Below are 18311 nucleotides of genomic sequence, written 5' to 3' on the forward strand. Positions count from 1 at the left end.
ATGCTGAGTCAGCCCAAAGTTGCCCAGAGTGTTACTCAGGTCTTTAGTCCCTTTGTCCTGAGGGATGTCCACATGGATGTTAAAATCCCCAAAAATAATTATTGTTTAAACCCAAAACCTGAAAGATTTTTTTTCCCCATATTTCAAAATTAACTCATCATAACAATAAAATACCCATTTTATTTTATTTTCACAATAACAAAAAAGAAAAAATAACATCTGTTGTGTTTTAGAAGAGGCTGACAGTAAGTAGAAGCGATCCCGTCGTGTAAACACTGATCTGTATGCAGCACCACAGTTGTTGCAGCAGTCACTTTGTTTGTAGCTTGGACAGCTGACATCAGACAGCAAAGGCAACAGGAAACCCGAGCTGAGACCAAACAAAACTGACCTCACTGAGCCTGTAAAATCAGGAGCTGCCACCTTCAACGGCTCTGGTCGACCTGCAGGCCCTCAGTCCTGTTTCTGAACAGCCCGACTACTGAACCGAGTAACACCTGTCAGGTAATCAGGAGTTCCAAAGAAACACTTACAGGATCCGGTGGTCAGACATGACACCCTTTATCTCCAAGTCACTCAGACAATATGGCTTCGTTGTTTTAACACCAAGAGAAGATGTAGCACAGATAAATTCAGAGAGAGAAGCCTGCAGATGACAGATGTGTAATTGCTTTTAAGGAAAATACTGATGTAACATGGAGTTTCTCATGTTCCCATCCCAACGTCTGACTGACCTTCAGGGCCTCCATCTGTTTTTATGCTTGTTCGAGCACTGCAGCTGAAGCAGGAGTTTAAGGTTACATTGCTGCTTGTCCCATATGATCAGTCTCTCTTCCCTCCTTTTCTTGTTTGTGTTTATCTTTGTTCACATAGAATAATAGGGTGAGGAGTGTGTTAATGTGGAGGCAAATCAGTGAATAAAAAATGTCAAATTAAATACAATCAGTCAGAAAATTAGAAAAGGTTTGAATTTATGAATGATAATGTGGAGGTCGAAAGGAGCAAAATCCTGTATTTATGGCCATGTAATGTTTGTTTATCAGTTCAAAAGGTGGGCTCACACACAAAAAAATATATAAATATCTTGTTTTATAGATATTATTGATTGTTTATGTATGTTTAGCATTTTAGGCTCCTATATCAACTGGTCTTAACTTACAGCATGTTTGTCCATGATGGGATTTAGGATTCTGATTAGCTGGATCAGAGACTACACATATAGTTTGCATTGTCTTTTGGGTGGTGTTGATTGCTCCGCCTTGGTCGGGGAATGCGACGGGAGGCTGGATGTCGGGAGCTGAAGCAGGAATAGCTTGTGTCATCGTGACGCAGCTGCTCCAAGGTCGCATCTGTTCCTCACAAAGCAGCTCCCTTTGTAGCATGAGCAATTACAGCAGATCTATTGTTATACAAGGCTTTGCAAATATTTATGAACCTCGTGGACAATCTGTGTATTGAATCTGCAGTGTGTTCTTTTTTCTTTAATGTGATCTTTTTTTGTTTTGTCTATAATATCTGACTCTTTGATTTCAGTTTTCTGCTTTTGTTTGTAAAATGTGTTTTTACAGGCACCACACAAAAAGTTACTATCATGTACACTGTTGTTTGAGAAGCTAACACTGTTAAACAGGAAATGTAAACTTTTTACCCAAATGTTTTGTTAATTATAGCTCTGTTTGGCTGTGACTGATTATTTTTTTTACTGATTCTTAGATTAAGATTCAAATGCGCGAAGGTGAATGTAAGCCTTTGACTTACACATCTTTTTTTCCCAGCATATTAATGCATTGTACCAACAGGGTGATTAATAGAACTCATATGCTCGGGCCTAAGTCAGCAGCCTCACCCTCACCCTGGCTGTAAATCAGAGCACAGACTTACAAACTTACCTCTTCCTTTTTACTCTGTCTTATTTCACTAACTCCTGATGTTGTGCTGTTTATGACTAACTATATTTGTCTCATATTTGTTCATATGTTTTTCCCATCAGTGGTGAATGTTACAGTAATTATTTAGTTTACCTGCATAGTGTATATCACAGTTCTCAAAGGGACACTGCAGTGCAGCCATTTTTGCATTATTACTGATTGTAATGAGAGAAAATTGGACACAATTAGCTTGTATGATTAGCTTAAGCTATTAGGCAATTATGCCAATTTTCCTTTCAGTTTTTTCTTGCCTGGATGTAATTTGGCAGTTACACAATACAACATATCATGCAAGTATATATGTATGCTTGACACTGATACAGGTTTTCCCTACCTGATTGAGCTGAGGCAAATTTGCTTCAAAATCTGTAAAAAGAAAAAAAAGAGCCAAAGATCATAACTTTCATTGTAATTAAAAGCCAAAAAGCCAAAGTGAGAAAAACCCACTATCATTATAACAGTCACGAACAACCTCGGCTTCTGTATTGAGGTTTAATCGCTGGTTGTGTAAGACCAGGAAGGAAAGTAAGTGGGTTTTTACCTAATGGCTTTTCCAGGCTTTTACCAGGTTGATGGTCCAGGAGATTTATGAGGGAGGTCTTAAGTCCTCCAAACAGACGAGCGTCTCAACAAGACAGTCGGGCAGCTTCATGTTGCTCAGGGGGAAGAGAGGAGGAGGTGCGGTCCACAACCTGCTTAGCTGTTAGGTATCCACTGCTTCTGGTTGGCTCTGCAAGTTTACTTATAATTAATCACAGACCTTTGTCTTCCTGCTCTTAGTGAGACTTTACAGTTTATTTAATCTGGAAATAACCTTCCTGCTGATACTTGAATGTTAAAAATGTGAGACCACAGCAGTCCTGCAGATGTATAATAACTTAGTTTAACAGCTTAAACTGCTTTTAGAAAGGAAAGTAGGAACTGAAACAAACAGTTTTGTTTGATTAATAATTTGTCTAACTCTTCAAGCTGATATATCAATCATTTGGTGGGACTAATTTGTAAGATTGTAATCTTAACCTTTCTAAATTAGGGTGGATCAAGAACACATTTCTAGATGTCCTTCAACAGTTTTATAGAAGAAGGAATTGCAGCATCACTTCGTTTCTTGATGCTCTTAAATGTTAAAAAAAGAAAACAACAACAACACAAATCCCCCTACATTTTCTTTTTCTTATATTATGTCTTCTTTGTATATTTTGTTTTGAGAGCCATCCATTTTTTTAACAACTAGAATCGAGCTATCACTTCCTCTTTTTCATATTTTCCCCTGAACAGATCAGTTTCAGGTCTTTTAACAGAGCAAACATCTTCTCAGCTCCTGCCGGCAAAACAACATCTGAGGCACACAGCTGCAGTAAAAGCATGAGAATGGAAACAAGCAGCTTGGAAAAAAGATGTTAATGTGATATCTGGTTTATACAAAATCCCACTATTTGGCGAGGATCAGTTCCCTGAAAAATTGAGCACAGAGGCCATCTGTTTTAGCAGTTTGGAGTTGTGACTAATGAAATACCACTGACTGGCCAGTAATAAACCTCTCGTGATTAGTCCTTTGGTCCTTTTCTTCCCATTTAGAAAGACAAGAAAAAAATGTGGTGAAGGCAGTTTTACAAGCTTGAGCTGACTGAGATTACTGATTGTTAACATGCATTTCCCTTCAAATAAAAATATGAAAGAAGCAAAAACAAGTTGAATTTCATTTGCTGTCTTTGTTAATTTTCCATCGTAAATTGTTGCAGAAAAAAATGCAAAAGTTTCTTAACCACAAAACATCCTGGGGAAGGATTCCATCCCTGAATAACAGCAGTTAGACTGATGAAGGTTTACCTTTAACCCTTACCCAAGGAAATATATATATTGTTGGATTTTCCTAACATTTGTTAGTTAAAATAAGTTAATATCTAGTTAGTTAGTTGAAATAATTCAGACTTGTGATGTTTTAAATTTAAAGGTAGGTAAAATTAGTATAGAAATTACTATTAGCCACTTGAGGGTGCCCAGGGTTTTTCCATAACCTGGTGAACAGTGTCCTCCTGTTTTGTGCCTTGGTCATGGAATGATGTTCAAACCAGAGATAAATATTTTTGTGTTGTTTGTCTTCTTTACAGTATTCACTGCTGTTCCCGAGCTGCACGTCATCAGCTCAATTATCGGAAATAATCAATTGTTTCGGATTTGAAGAAGAAGAAAAAAACACGCACATGCTGTGGCTTACATTTTATGCTCATGTATAATTTCTCAATAATTCCTGATGTTAGATGATACCTCCTGAGGGGAAATCATTAGAAGATTATATGACAATGCATCAGTTTTGGGTTGCAGCACGATTACGATTAATTTGGATCTTTCAGCATCTGAAACAACTCTTTTTCCACTCGTGCGGATATGTGCAGAGGTTTGGGTCGTCAGTAGGTTTGCTCCTCCTAACACACTGTAGCAGTGCAGCGTGCAGCAGTTTGGGGTCAGCCGCTGCAGTCCAGCATCTCCGGTCAGCTTCTTCTTCTTCCCTCAGCCTGAAGCACCTCCGGATTTCCTGCTGGTCCGTTCGTTTTTGGCCTGAAAGCCGATAGAGAGAGAGAGGGGTGGGGGGGAGAGAGAGGTCTTTTGGCACAACAACGGGGCCAATCGCGCTGAGCGCTCGCGCTGTTTGGTGGCAGAGTCGCGTGCTGGACACTGAGGGACGATGAGACCTGAAACTCTTCCCAAACTTCTTCTCTGTGTTGCATTTTCACTGCCCAACGCAGTGCACGTTCAAACAGGTAAGCTCACAGCTCTAAGGTAATCAGAGACACCGTCTTTGACTATTTAAAGTATTTAAGTGTCATTTTGTCATTTCATATTGCCACATACAAATAACTTTTAAGACTATTCTCGGTTTAGGGAGATGCAGGAGGTTTTCAGGAGGGTTAATATAAAGACAGCTAGCTTTATTGTTGCTGCATGACTTCTTTAGCAGTGTCAAAAATAAGCTGACGCCTTTCCATCTATCACGAAGGTATCCAAGGCCACATAACCTCCAAATATCCCACATGACGTATTTTGCTCTCAGGCTTCCCCTCAAATAGGCAAACAGGATGTGGATTCTCTAAGTTCCTGTTCAGCTGACGAGGACTGTAGTGACCAGGTGTTGATTAGAAAGGATGCTTGCTTTGAAAGCTGCTGTCCTGGCTTTCGGCAGCTTGTCTGCCTGTCACTGCTGTGCAGGCTCTTTGAGGATATTACCTTTCACTTTGACCTCTCAGTTCAGGAAACTTTACGGTGCCAAAAACAAGCTAGCTCTTCTTGGTTACAGCCCCCTCCCCAAGCTTTGTCTGTCTGGTCTATTTTGCCTCCTAGTAAAGATATGAAAGAAGCCAGAACACCAGTACATGCTGAATTTCAACTTGGTGTCTCTGTTTGTGTCTCTCAACAGCAGTCGCCTAAAGGTGCTTTAGATTGTAAGGTGATATGAGTAATTACACAAATTGATTGAATTAAAATCCAGTGTGGTGAAGTCAAAATTACAAAAAAAATAATTGTCCAAAAACCTATAGACACAACTATATGTATTTAAAAGGAAATGTCTTTATTATCTTTTGAAATGTTTTGCTTGGGAAAGAGCTAAATATTTACCATTGCCATTAGGTGTTTGCAGTAACATTCAAGTCTAATGGTAGCTGACATGTAGCCCAGTGATTTTTGAACAGGCCTATAGAAGTACCCATCTTTGAAAGTAAAGAGGGGCCAGTCATCAGCTTAAAGTATGACCTATGAAGTATGAATTGGTTTTGGAGATTCTGCATTCACAGATGTTTACTGCAGCTGTCCTTGTGTGTGTTGAGGTCAGCAATCCACCAGTGCACCTTGGGAAAATATCTCTCCAAAACTGGACACTATGTCATTTAAAATAGCTACATTTGCAAAGTGGACTTTGCACATACATAATTGTAACCATGCATAACAGTTTATGATGAACTCTGTTTTGTGGGCATCTGGTCTAAACTTCATGAGACAGCAAAGCACTGGCTTCTCATCCTACATTGGCTCAAGATGTCCATAGAGTTTAGTGAGTGTGTTATCACCTTTCAGATTCACTTTGAAATGTTTCTGTTGAACACAGGCCAGCTGGAGAGTTGATGTCCACAATACAACATTTGGCCAGCAGAAAGCTTTCCGTATACAGTATTTGAATATTGCTACTGACAGTCTTGGTGAGAATCCAGTCCTTATGTTGTCTCTCTGGCTGTGCCTTCAGTGCTTCCTCCAGAGTGTGCGCCAGGAGGCCACTCGGTCCTCCAGAACCCCTACCGTAGCACCACCTTCAGCTCCAGCTGGCTGCAGCAGTCATCCCTGCAGGACTTCATCTGTGACCACTCCCTCACACCGGGCTGGTACCAGTTTCAGATTTTTGACAAGCCAGCGAGTATGCCCACCCAGTGTGTGGAGGTAAATGATGTTTTTGTAAAAGATTTTTCAAAGAGAGTGAGATCTGTTTACAAGTGTTGTGTTTCTTATAAATGAGCTTCCAAGGATGTTGATGCTGTGAGGAACTATTCTATTCTTTTTATCTGACTATAAATTATATTTCCTTCATCTACTACCTTCCCATGGAACTCCATTAATTTGATTTTGTTATTCAAACCATTTAGCTGACTCCTTACATTGTTCGAGTTACACATAGTCCAGTAGTGTCAACATACTATAAGATATGTTAAATGTACATTAGAGGAGGCCTATATGCTCATTTCAAAATCCATATTTTTATTCTTGCATTCTAATAAAGTAGCTTTGTGTGAGTCAAAGTTCAAAATAATCTTTGTTTATGCTTCACTGGGCTTTGGTGCATGCATGTTTATTACCTGCCTCGAAATATCCACTTTTAGTGACATCATAGAGATCCAAGTCAGGAAAACTATAAAACTAAGCATTTCGAGCAGTTTGAAGGGTGAGCTTCAGGCTCCCAGGGATTACTTGCATGTACACTGGCCTAATTATTTGACATATCGTCATTATGAGCAACAGTCATTGTTTAGAAATTTATAGATATCATGTAAGGTCAATCATAAAAACTGCATATAACTCAAGTGCACAATCTTTTTTCACATTGTATAGAACTGAGGTAAATCAGCTTTATTAAAAGACTGCAGCTAAAACTCCAAAATCATTAGCTGCATTTGAAAATTTCCAATAAAAACTTCAAATATACCAATGAGAAGCTGTAAAAACACTCCAACTGCCCCCATATCCATCTACTGCAAGTAATTAACTGAACTTAGTTTAGGTTTGCTGAATCGTAACCTTTCTATTTCTCTATCAGCTTGTATAATTTGTTAAAACATTGATTGTTCTAACTTTGAGGCTTGAATTCAAGATGAGTCATTTTTTTAACCAATGTAGGAATTTTCCACCAATTTTTAGAACAATTTCACAGGTATACTGCACAAATTCAGTCACTCATTGTGACCTCTATTAAAGGTCATAAAAAATAAAATAGAATTGCTTCCATTTCTTTGTTTTATATTCATGTGATAAACTTAAATGTATATGTATATAAATTATATGCTTGTTTAATTACAAATATAACCTGATAAGATGTGAAAGCCCTTGAGACCCTATCCATGTCCTCATGAGGGGAAACTCTGAGGTAGCCTGCCTGTCATGCGAGTTGTGTGTTTGTGTGTATACACATATTTATGAAGGAGAATGAAAGGAGAGTTGGAATATGTCTCATGTGTTGTGGTTGGCCTGCTGTGAGCCTGCAGGATCCATCTAAAGTGTCACCCTCTCAGCCTCCTGCTTTCCCGGGGCATCGCTGCTCTCCCTGGGTGATGGATAACTACAGGAGTGGACGGAGGAAGAAAGAGACGATTGCTGTGAACATGTGTTACATAACAAGGCAATGTCTTTTTGATGATGTTAGCAAATAAAGAGTTAGATGTGTCAAAGCCAAGAACCTTTTAAGGAGAACCAGGGTATAATCTGTAATGTTATCAGATATCTTCTTTTGGACATTTTCTAAATTATTCAGTTGCAAAGTTATTTAAACCATTTCACTCATTGATTGATTTCAATTTTGGTGTCTGTGGATGTTTCAAACTCAGGTTTTCAGGGCATGTGTGGCAGTACTGTGCTTACTTTCTGGCATTTGTTGTTTTTAGTAGAAAATTTCTATTTCTTTTTATTCCAAAATAGCTTTTACTGGTTTTCCTCCATTCTGGAGGATTAGTTTTGTGAAAGAATGACCATAATACATCCATACATACTGATTCCCCCTGCCCCCTCTGTTTCCAAACATCTAGGTAAACCACTGTGGGACTCAGGCCCCGGTATGGCTGTCTCTGGGTGAGGGTGAGTCCCTGCCGGGGCCACTGGAGGTCAGGCAGTTGACAGCCTGCGCTGCATGGCAGTTTTTCTCGAGCAGCAGCAAAGAGTGCTGCATATTTCGCATCCCAGTCACTGTCCGAAACTGTGGAGACTTCTATGTTTACCTGCTCCAGCCCACACAGGGTTGCATGGGTTACTGTGCACAGGGTAAGTAACAGTAATTACTGTATGACTGTAATGTAAAGCATGATTCTTATGCCGATACACTGCTCAAAAAAATCAAGGAAAGACTGAATCATAGCAGCATAACAGTAATTCAGTTTAGTATTAGTGGCCGTATGATGCTTAAAGAACAGGGAACGGATGCTGGATGCTGCATAGCTGGAGGCTTTTTGTGTGAAGTTTGTTCTCCTTGTGCCTTCGTGGCTTCTCTTTCTCTTTCCACAGTCCACAGACATAATTTCTCAGTCTAAATTTGCTGTAGCTGTGAACGTGATGGGCCAGGGTGTACTGTCTCCCACCCAGTGTCAGACAGTGTCAGCTGGCATAGGCATCACTGTCCTTTGATTTCTACATTACGTGCTAATTTATAATGAAAAATGAAAAGGGGAAGAAATGAAATGCGGAAACATAATCGTTTTGAAGTCATGCTATTTTATAATTATCTGTTATAAATCTCCTGTCTCCCTAACAGAGATGTCAGACACTTTGCCCACATCATCGCTGCTCTGCGGTCCTGGTGAGGTGAACGTCGGTGGATCTTGTAAAAGTGAGGACCCCGCTGTTGTGTTTTTATGGCTCTCGCTTGTCTCCTCATGTTAGATTAAATACCAAAACACTTTGGAGGTCAGGGAGGTCATATGGTCAGGAACACACCTCTCCTCTTAATGACCTGAGCCCGTGTCCCGCTGTCCTCTGGTCCCGGTCTCCAGTAGTGACTCAGACTGTGAATTATGCCAAGCCAGGCTTCAGGAAGTAGAGGTGGAAATTAGGGAGAGAAATAATTACAGACTACTGAAAATGTTCATTAGTGTGCTTCAAAAACCAGTATAAAGCTCAGATTTCTGATAATTAAGAGAATTTAGAATTGCTAAATTAATTCATCTTCCTGTTGAATTATTTGCTGTTGTGGGATGTCTGCAATTGTTCTTGCCTTGAAGAACTCGCACCCAACAGGCATCCCGTGTAAATAATGGAGCACATAGAATACCAGTGCATACTTTTGTCTTTGTCTATTTAGCCTTGATTTCTTTAAATCAACCATCTTCTGATTGGCTGCCCTTCATAACAGCAGATTTAAAGAGTAAGTGGGTGTGTCTTCTATATCTGAGATGACACGTGGCGTATGTTCAAAAATATTTAAAATTAGAGAATGATGATAAAAATGTGGATAGAAGTACCTCCACATTTTTCAGAGGACCTTAAAAGTGCCCATTAGGCTTCAATAACCTGCCTCATCTTTCTGCTCCTCCCCCAACAGCTAATCAGCCCCCGACTCCGTCAGTGCCAGTGATCGTCTCAGAGGTGACAGGTAACACCATCTACCTGAAGTGCAGCTTTGAGAGCAGGTCTAACAGCTCCCTGGGTTATGTGGTGGCCTGGTCCCGCCTCTCACCTGAGGGCCGGAAGGAGGAGCTCAAACAAGAGACCACAATCCAGACCTTCGCCTTTATCGAGCTCGACGGCTTCAACCTGCGATTAGGAGACAAGGTGTGCATGTGGGTGAACTAGTCCTTTAAAGAGCGTAGTGGGACTGCTGTTTAGCCACTCTGTGTTAGAGGGAGTTTTTTAAAACCAAATCTCAAAATGATTCAAAAATCTAACAAAGTATGCCTTCAGAAACTGTTCAGCAGGTTTTTGCTGGGTGGGCTTCTCTTACTTTTTGAGAATTTATGCAACCTTCCACTCGTCAGTCTTCTGCAAATAAGATCTGCTATATAAACAAAGACGAGGTTCCTGGATTTCTAAGCCAGCAGGGACTGAAGGAATTACCAATGCCTGTCAACATGTCATTTTATTTTACTGTGAGCTGCTCATGTGTTTAACTGGGCCAAAAGCCTTCAACACAGTCTGGAGTTTTTCTCTGCTTTTATTTCCCATCTCTACTCTCCTTTGTTCAATTCATTTTTTCTTTATTACCATAACATTTGCTTAGTGTGGTGCTGTCAAGGCCTGTTGTATGAAGACTATGACATAATACCCTTAAAATAAGGAAAGACTGCCTGGAAATTGCAATATAGCACACTATATTAAATACTTCATCTTTAAAAATAAACAAAAATGGAAGTAATATATGTGCATCTCCCTCCCTCTGGCTCAGATTTACTGCTCCAGCTCCAGTTTCTTCTTGGACTCGCCCAGTGTCCGGGGTATTTCGGTGGAAAGTCAGGAGTTCTTTGCTGGGATCAGGGTAAATAATATTTATCTGACATTTATATTTGTGATCTCTCTTTCTAGTAATTTTTTTGTTGGTCATTAGTCTGCAGACATGTACAGGTTTAGACATAAGTTACAGTGTTTTAAGCTTTCTGTCCTGTGAGGTAGTCTGACTCTAGCGTCAAGGAAGGTGTTAGGTGAGCAGACTCAGCAGACATTTTGGGTTCCCATAGATGAGCGATTTATTTACAGTGAAAGTTAACAAAACTCCCCCAAATTAACTTAAGTAACAAAAGTCAAACACAGCAACACAACTCAGCTCTCCTCCCTTCTCTGAATCAAGCAGAGACTGACTATATATAAGGCTGTCAAGTTCTTTTCAGTTAGTCTAGCCAATACCACTAGCTTGAGCTGAGGAATCTAAAACTCAACACAAATGACTGAGAATTAAATAAAGCTCCCCACTCTTCTGATTAACACATTTACACAACTAAATGGCCCGATATAAGAAGAAATATTCAGCAAATCCTTTTGTAGGGGAAGCATTCCTATGATAAAAGAAACCCCTCCTCTTTGTTTAACCTGCTGATGTCAGACATGACATCATCAGTACTTTAAAAATCAGAAAATGCTGGGCGGGCCTTTCCCCACACCTGACCTACATGAAGACTGAAAACAAAAAAAACAATGTAATTATGCACAAATGACTTAATTCTGCAACATAATAAAATACAATGCAACAAGTAACTGAGTGTCTGCTTTAATTTCTGAATGTTTGGTTTGCTGGCAATGTAATGCTTACGCAAACAAACCCGGGATAGTCAGTGAGCAATGTTACTTTGACAATACCAAATCATAGCAAATAAATATATAGAGTGAATAATGTGCATAATGTGCAAAAAGTCAATACTTCTGGGACAAGTGGAGAGTATTACAACTGCTCATCCACTTTGTCACATGTCCATGTAAATAAAAATTAAGAGACGTGTACACAGACATAAAACATATTAAAAAAGAGAAGATTATGCTTTCATTTAGATTTTGGTTGTTATTTTGACTCGGATCACTTAAATATCAGCTTATCGTAACTGTCTTCTTCTAGATGAGTTGTGGATAAACACTCGGTATAAAAGACCAGACCACCCTCTCTTTCTAAAATCATGTTTTGTGCAGTTAAGACCAGAGGCGAGCAGTATATCTGAGGATGGCAGATTGTATGAGATGGTGGTCGAGAGCACGGTTCCTCTTCCATGTCCAGAAGGGTCTCCAGCTTCTGCAGAGCAGTGCACTCTGTCCCTGCAGCTCAGCACAACAAGTGAAGGTGACCTGGTTGATCTGTAAAAATGACAGTGTGTACTGTTGCTTTCTAATAGCACAGGCTGTACTGTAGGCAGTTTACAGGGAACATTAATGCAGATTTTATGCTTAAAATGCATTTTTAAACAGCAGGTTATTAACTTGCAGTAATCTCTTAAATGATCCAATATGTGGATTTGATTATCAAATATAGCATATGATGCCATGTTAATTCAATGCTGTGCAGTGAGCCTAACATCAGGGTCAAATAAAAAAATATGATATATATAGTAATTTGATTACTTTTTTGCAATACTTAAAAGGTATTGTACCTGTATGATGTTGTATAACATTTAAATATAAATATTTTTTATAAAAATATCAAATTACCCACTGAAAAATATTATAGATATACAGATATACAGATATACAAATGCATTTCAGGTTGATGTCACATAAAACTTTTTTACAGCTGTGATCTAGTAAAGCGTTTGTTCTTGTGTTCAGAGATGCTAAATATGTTGTGCCTGTTGTTTGGGATCAGTGAAGGGCTGCTCCCTCCCTCAATCTATGTGCATAAGAATAATTAAGTCAGTGTTTGGAGAAACTTTAATTGTGGTTTAAGGCATATTTAATCAAATTTACTATGCTTCATTTATTTTAGCCCATAGGAAAGTCTCCACCACTTTTTTTTGTATAAATCTGTAGAAATAAATGAAAGGAGAAGGGGCTGATTACATGTTAATAAATCTTTGTAAATGTCTCTAACGGCAGGACCATTTAAATGCTGTGTTATTGCTATTTAGCTATAAAGAAATGTCTGTGCACTGTGCAGTACTTTTTTGGTGTTCTTTAATCCTTCAAATGAAGTGAAAATAACTCCTTGTATTGCAGAAGATGGTTTGCTGGGTGCAGATCTGTCCCTGTCTTCCTGTGTCGTGGATCTGTCTCAGGGTGCCTGTCGCGAGGGCATTTGTAGCCGGGCTGTGATCCACTTCAGTCCTGTAACAGACTTTGTTAAAGATGGCAACAGGACAACTGAGATCACTGTTAAACCCATCATCACACAAAACTTTCTTTGGAATGGATACTCACCAAAACCTGTCCAGGTGAACACGTCAAACTATTAAACTCACACTCCCTCACCTCATCATGTATAATTTCTTTTAAGAAAGAATGAAATTGATTTCTATATTTTAGATAACGGTTAAGGATGTTCCCTCAGCCTACTGCTACTCCTTCACTGATCCTCACATAATCACATTTGATGGCAGGTACTTTAATTCAGTTAATAAGGAAGCTTACTCTGTATTAAGTTTTAAATTGTCCATAATAAAAGATGAGCTTTCTTTCCTGTTTTTGCACCATACAGATACTATGACAACTCCCAAATAGGCACCTTTGTCCTGTATAAGAGCAGCTTTTGGCCTTTCGAGGTTCACGTCCGTCAGTGGGAGTGCGGCAGCGTTGTGCATGCCGCCTCGTGTGTGTGTGGATTCGTGGCGAGGGATGCGGGAAATGTTATTGCTTTTGACATGTGCAATGGGGAAATGGGTGAAACCAAGCCTCAACTGACTGTGAAGAACAGAGACTTGAGTAAGAGCGGCATTCGGATCACAGAGTCCTACCAAGGACGCAAAGTCACTGTGAGTGAAAATGAGTACACAAGCTAAATAATTTCACAATTTAAGCTACCTGGTAAACTTCTTGCCTTTCTTGGTTTTAAAGTTATATTTTCTTTTGTCAATATTTGACTTTTTGCAGATGACCTTTTCTTCTGGAGCATTTGTTCGTGCTGATGTATCTGACTGGGGAATGAGTCTGACACTGAGAGCCCCCATTTCCGACTGGAGGCACACTGAGGGTCTGTGTGGGACCTATGATGGGCAATCAGAAAATGACTTCCACTTAGCAGGGGGCGCCAAACTGGAGGATCTACATGCTTTTATCTCCGAATGGAGGTCAGGCATTCATGTTCTAATTGCTGTAAGCAATAACAGCTTATAAGCTACGTAGTGCTCTAGCTATGCAGGAAGAAGAAATCCTCAATCTATATATACAGCTCCATATATCAAATGCTTTTCTAGAAGTTTTTTTTTTTCTTAAATAGGCCTGTCCACTCATTTTCAGCCCATTTTTCACACATTGAAAGGCAATGTTTGACCATGAATATTGCCAAAACTATTAAAGAGACCCACTGTGGGATTGTATTTAGTAGTATTGGTTTAGGTTAGAGAATGTATGTTTGGATTATTTCACTTGGACTTCACGTCCCAAAGGATTAAATAAACTTGAAAACACTGCAGCCAGCAGGGACCACAATACTGAAATTGCCACTATGAACAATTTATTACGACCATGAAGAAAAACAGTTAGTAACATTTGTTACCTCTTTACTGACATTGTTTCCTTCTCTCTCAGGTTACCCCCAGGCAATAGCCTGTTTGACACTGTGCCATCCCATATTAGTACACTGAACTCCCGCAGGCACTGTACCTGCCAGGAAGAGATGCCCCGCTTCTCATCTCCCAGAGCCCCGTCTCAGCCAACTAGCTCATCCGACCCCAGCTGCTCTAATCATGGCAACATGCGTTTCCCCAGTGTCGTCCCAACTCTGGACGTCACAGCCGAGTACATCACCTCTGTGGAACTACTCAGTGAAAATGAAAGAGAGCCACTTCCCTCGAGAGCCTCAAGAGTTTCAACCTCAGCCTATCAACAACCCAGAGGCAGGCGCAGTGCCCAACGTTTCATTTCTAACTCCCCACATCAAAGTCTCAGCCAGTCGGATCTGGAAGGCGTTACCTACTTTTTCCCAGAAGACCACGAACCTGCAGTTCAGCCAGAATCTCCCCTAACGTGGCCCACACCCTCTGGCCTCACTGAGCAGCAGGCCCAGGCTCAGTGCCGGCAGACTGTGGCAAACTCGAGCATAGTGATGGGTTGCAGGCACCTGCTGAAAGAATTATTTGTTAACCATGCCGTGACCATGTGTGTTACTGACCTACAGCTAAAGGACGAGCAGTCGTGGTTGAATGCGACTATACCGCTGCTAGAGAACGAGTGTGAGAGGAGGCTGCTGGAGGAGGGGGAGGGAGAAGAGAAGTACCAGGATGCTGTGGCCATCCTGAAGTGTCCAAATCTTTGCAACGGGAACGGCCAGTGCTCAAACTGGGGTTGTGTCTGCTTCCCAGGATTTAGCTCCTATGACTGCAGTGCGCTTTCTGGTAACATATATCCACATGAGACACTTACATATAGTAGACAGATCAGAGTCTTGTGATAATGCTGTACTCCCACAACACGATATTGTAAGGTATCCCTATGTTTATAGCATAGTTGTAATATAGTTATTAGTTACATACATTACTCTTCCATTGGATGTCCATGATGACAGACTTATGATCGTCAGACATGTGGTTTATGATTTGGACTGAACTCCCAAGGGTAACATTTCATGTTCATCTGCACTTTTTGTTAATGTTGTGAAGACCAGATCCCAGAGATCACTACGCTGCAGAAGGATGGTCTATGCGATGTCCGTCAGGGAAACTGCACCACCGTCAACATCCATGGTCAAGGCTTCAAGGACTCCTACGAGCTCAAGTGTGAGTTTGTTAAAGAAAAGGTAATTTTCCTGCTTCTCTTTTCCTTTTATTCCTTAGTTGATGTACATCTTGTTTTCTGTAGTACCACCTTACAAAATACCACAATATACTTTTTCTCTGTCTCTTCATTTAATTTATCCAACGCCAAATCACAACAACAGTCACCTCAATGTGCTATATATTGTAAGGTAGACCCTACAATAATACATACAGAGAAAAACAATCATATGACCCCCGACGAGCAAGCACACTGGCAACAGTGGGAAGGGAAAACTCCCTTTTAACAGGAAGAAACCTCCGGCAGAACTCAGGCTCAGGGAGGGGCGGCCATCTGCTGCGACCGGTTGGGGTGACAAAGGAAAGACAGGACAAAAGACATGCTGTGGAAGAGAGCTAGAGATTACAAGAAGTCAATCACAAATGCAAGCAGTAAAAACTCTTCTCTGAAAGAAGCCGCTTCTCTGAAAGCCTCTTTAGATTGCTTAACATTAGCAGAGGGCCACTAACTTCCAAAGTCCACTGAAACCATGAGATTGGTAGCTTTAGCATTGCTTTCTGATATTATTTTTCTTCTTCTTTCCTTTTGTTGATGGCTCTTACTGTTGGTTAGTTGTGGTTTGTTCCACACTAGAAATGGTTCTATATTTCCCTCCGTGATTGAATTAATCCTCCTCACTGTTGTTCAGAACTTTTAGATTTGTCATGCTCCCATAAATCCCACCAACCTGTAACTGAGTGATTAGGTTTCCCTTTGACCAAAGACTAATCACAGAGATCTTTAACTGAATTAATAACATGAAGTCCAGAGATCCAGTTTGTTTCCCTGAGTCTAATCAGGAAGTGAGACACATTCATGTCCTTTGTATTAAACTGACATTAACAAGCTAACCATAGTGTGCATGGATGTAATCAATTTAATTTTACATACAGTAATAAGATGTATCAAGCTGTAAACACAACAATGGCACTGGAACAGTTGCTTGTTAACACATCCATATATGTAGTGCAAGTCCAATAATCCATCACCTCTTGGCATCTTACCATAAGTTTAAAAGATCTGATATTTGTCTTTAAATGTGCTGGTGAATATTGCCGGATCAATAAAAAGTGGCAAAGCTGCACATTTTGATGACTGTAAGAATGCGAATTACAGCCAGATGTTGCAGAATTCGGCTGACCTCTATCAGTAGATTTTTTTAATATATATTTATACCAAGTTAATGTTGTTTTCATCTTTTTATCCATACATCAGTTTTTTTTCTACATTACCATACTACCTTACACATCCTACCATGTTCTACCTTAATTCTTCTTCCCCTGTTTGTCTCATTTTTAGTTTGTGGATGGGGAGTGGGTTCTGGACGAGCCTCTGTTTGTGTTGGCCACCTTTCTGAATGACACAGCTTTGGAGTGCCAGCTCCCCCTGGAGGACAGCTGGGTTTCTGCAGGTGTGGACTTGGAAACGGTGACAAACAGACCACTGGCCCGCTGGCAAATTAAAGTAAGTCATGTTTCCAGGCATTTTATAAAGAGCACACTGTGAAATTATACATTTCATTAGGTCCTGCCTACACATTTCAAACTCATCTTCTGCCTCTCTTACAGCATTTGTTGATCATTTTCTCTCACGCTCCTGTCCGCTTCTCAAAACTAATGATAAATATGAAACTATATGCTTATTTTCTGACATATATAACAATCTAACAATGCATCAGCAGCAAATTTGCAGTAGGATGTTTAAATGGCATGGATGCAGTAATAGAAAGCGTGCACTGAGTGCAGCTGGAGGTTTTTCTCCAATTTCTGTTTGGCTTAGAAAGGAAAATGAACCCAGTGGAATAAAAAAAATAGTTGAGTTACACAACTGACAAATATGTTTCCACAGTTACGTTTAGTGAAAATGTATTACAGAGTACTTTAGCATTTACACTACAGTGAGATCACAGAAGACGTTATTCTTAGTCTAAACTGGAAATATTTATTTTTCCATTCAGACTACCAAAAGCCTTTTTTTCCAGGGAGCTCATCGTATCATTCAGACCGCTGTTTGTCTGCATTTCCACTGCAGTGAAGATCTACTAAGATTAGACCAATTAATCCACTGACTCATCTGTTTGTACTCACTTTTCTGTTCTTTGTGTCAGGGTGACCGGTGCAAAGACAAATACACACCCACACACACATTCTCACAGTACTCGTAGGAGACACGGTGAAAGCCAGTTCTTTTGGCTGCAAAACGTGACAATGCAGTGCATACCTGCAGGAATGTACGGGTGCATTTGTTAGTGCTTTCAAATGTAATGGCTTTGATCGGAAACAACATTTTTTTTAGTGTCTTTATTTCTTAGATTCACCACTTTGTGTTTTCGCTGAGACATCTTCCTCTTTTTATACATTTTCTAGCTTGACCATCACCACAGACTCACTCTGTTTGTGTCTTGTTTGCTCTCTGTTTTTTTTCTTAAATCTTTTTTCTGTTTGGTCCGCTCTTCTTCGTCTGGCTTCTGCTAGGTTTTTAAACTGGCACATGTTGGGATTGTCTTCTCTGAGTTTAAACAAACACTGTCAAGTCCAAACATGATATTTTTAGGATCACTCAGAAGTACCAAACTCAGGAGAGGCCAGCTTTATCCCCTGATAAAATTCCCAGAGCGGTGGTTTTCCCATGGTGAGAACTATGGGAAAATTCAGAGGAAAATGGCCTTTTGACTAAATAACCCAGTGTTTGTGATGACCGTTCACCTTTTTCAGCCTGTTTAACGCCTTTTCCCAGTGAGTCTCAGTAATCAAGCTTCTG

General features: G+C 40.1%; 1 protein-coding gene across 1 annotated transcript in view; it reads left to right on the forward strand.

Moving 5' to 3' along the window:
• Window positions 1-4386: 4386 nt before the first annotated feature.
• Window positions 4387-18311, forward strand: part of vwde (von Willebrand factor D and EGF domains) — a 26479-nt gene continuing 12554 nt past the window's right edge. Inside the window, exons 1-14 of the mRNA XM_013915501.1 lie at window positions 4387-4690; window positions 6166-6356; window positions 8210-8441; window positions 8929-9003; window positions 9715-9944; window positions 10555-10644; window positions 11784-11931; window positions 12801-13015; window positions 13107-13180; window positions 13279-13552; window positions 13671-13867; window positions 14328-15133; window positions 15398-15534; window positions 16851-17015. Coding sequence (XP_013770955.1) covers window positions 4615-4690; window positions 6166-6356; window positions 8210-8441; window positions 8929-9003; window positions 9715-9944; window positions 10555-10644; window positions 11784-11931; window positions 12801-13015; window positions 13107-13180; window positions 13279-13552; window positions 13671-13867; window positions 14328-15133; window positions 15398-15534; window positions 16851-17015 — 2910 coding nt within the window. The 5' untranslated portion in view covers window positions 4387-4614. The remainder of the gene's footprint in view (window positions 4691-6165; window positions 6357-8209; window positions 8442-8928; window positions 9004-9714; window positions 9945-10554; window positions 10645-11783; window positions 11932-12800; window positions 13016-13106; window positions 13181-13278; window positions 13553-13670; window positions 13868-14327; window positions 15134-15397; window positions 15535-16850; window positions 17016-18311) is intronic.

The sequence above is a fragment of the Pundamilia nyererei genome, unplaced genomic scaffold, assembly GCF_000239375.1.
Source record: "Pundamilia nyererei isolate P.nyererei 1_Seehausen unplaced genomic scaffold, PunNye1.0 scaffold00313, whole genome shotgun sequence".
Lineage (NCBI taxonomy): Eukaryota > Metazoa > Chordata > Actinopteri > Cichliformes > Cichlidae > Pundamilia > Pundamilia nyererei.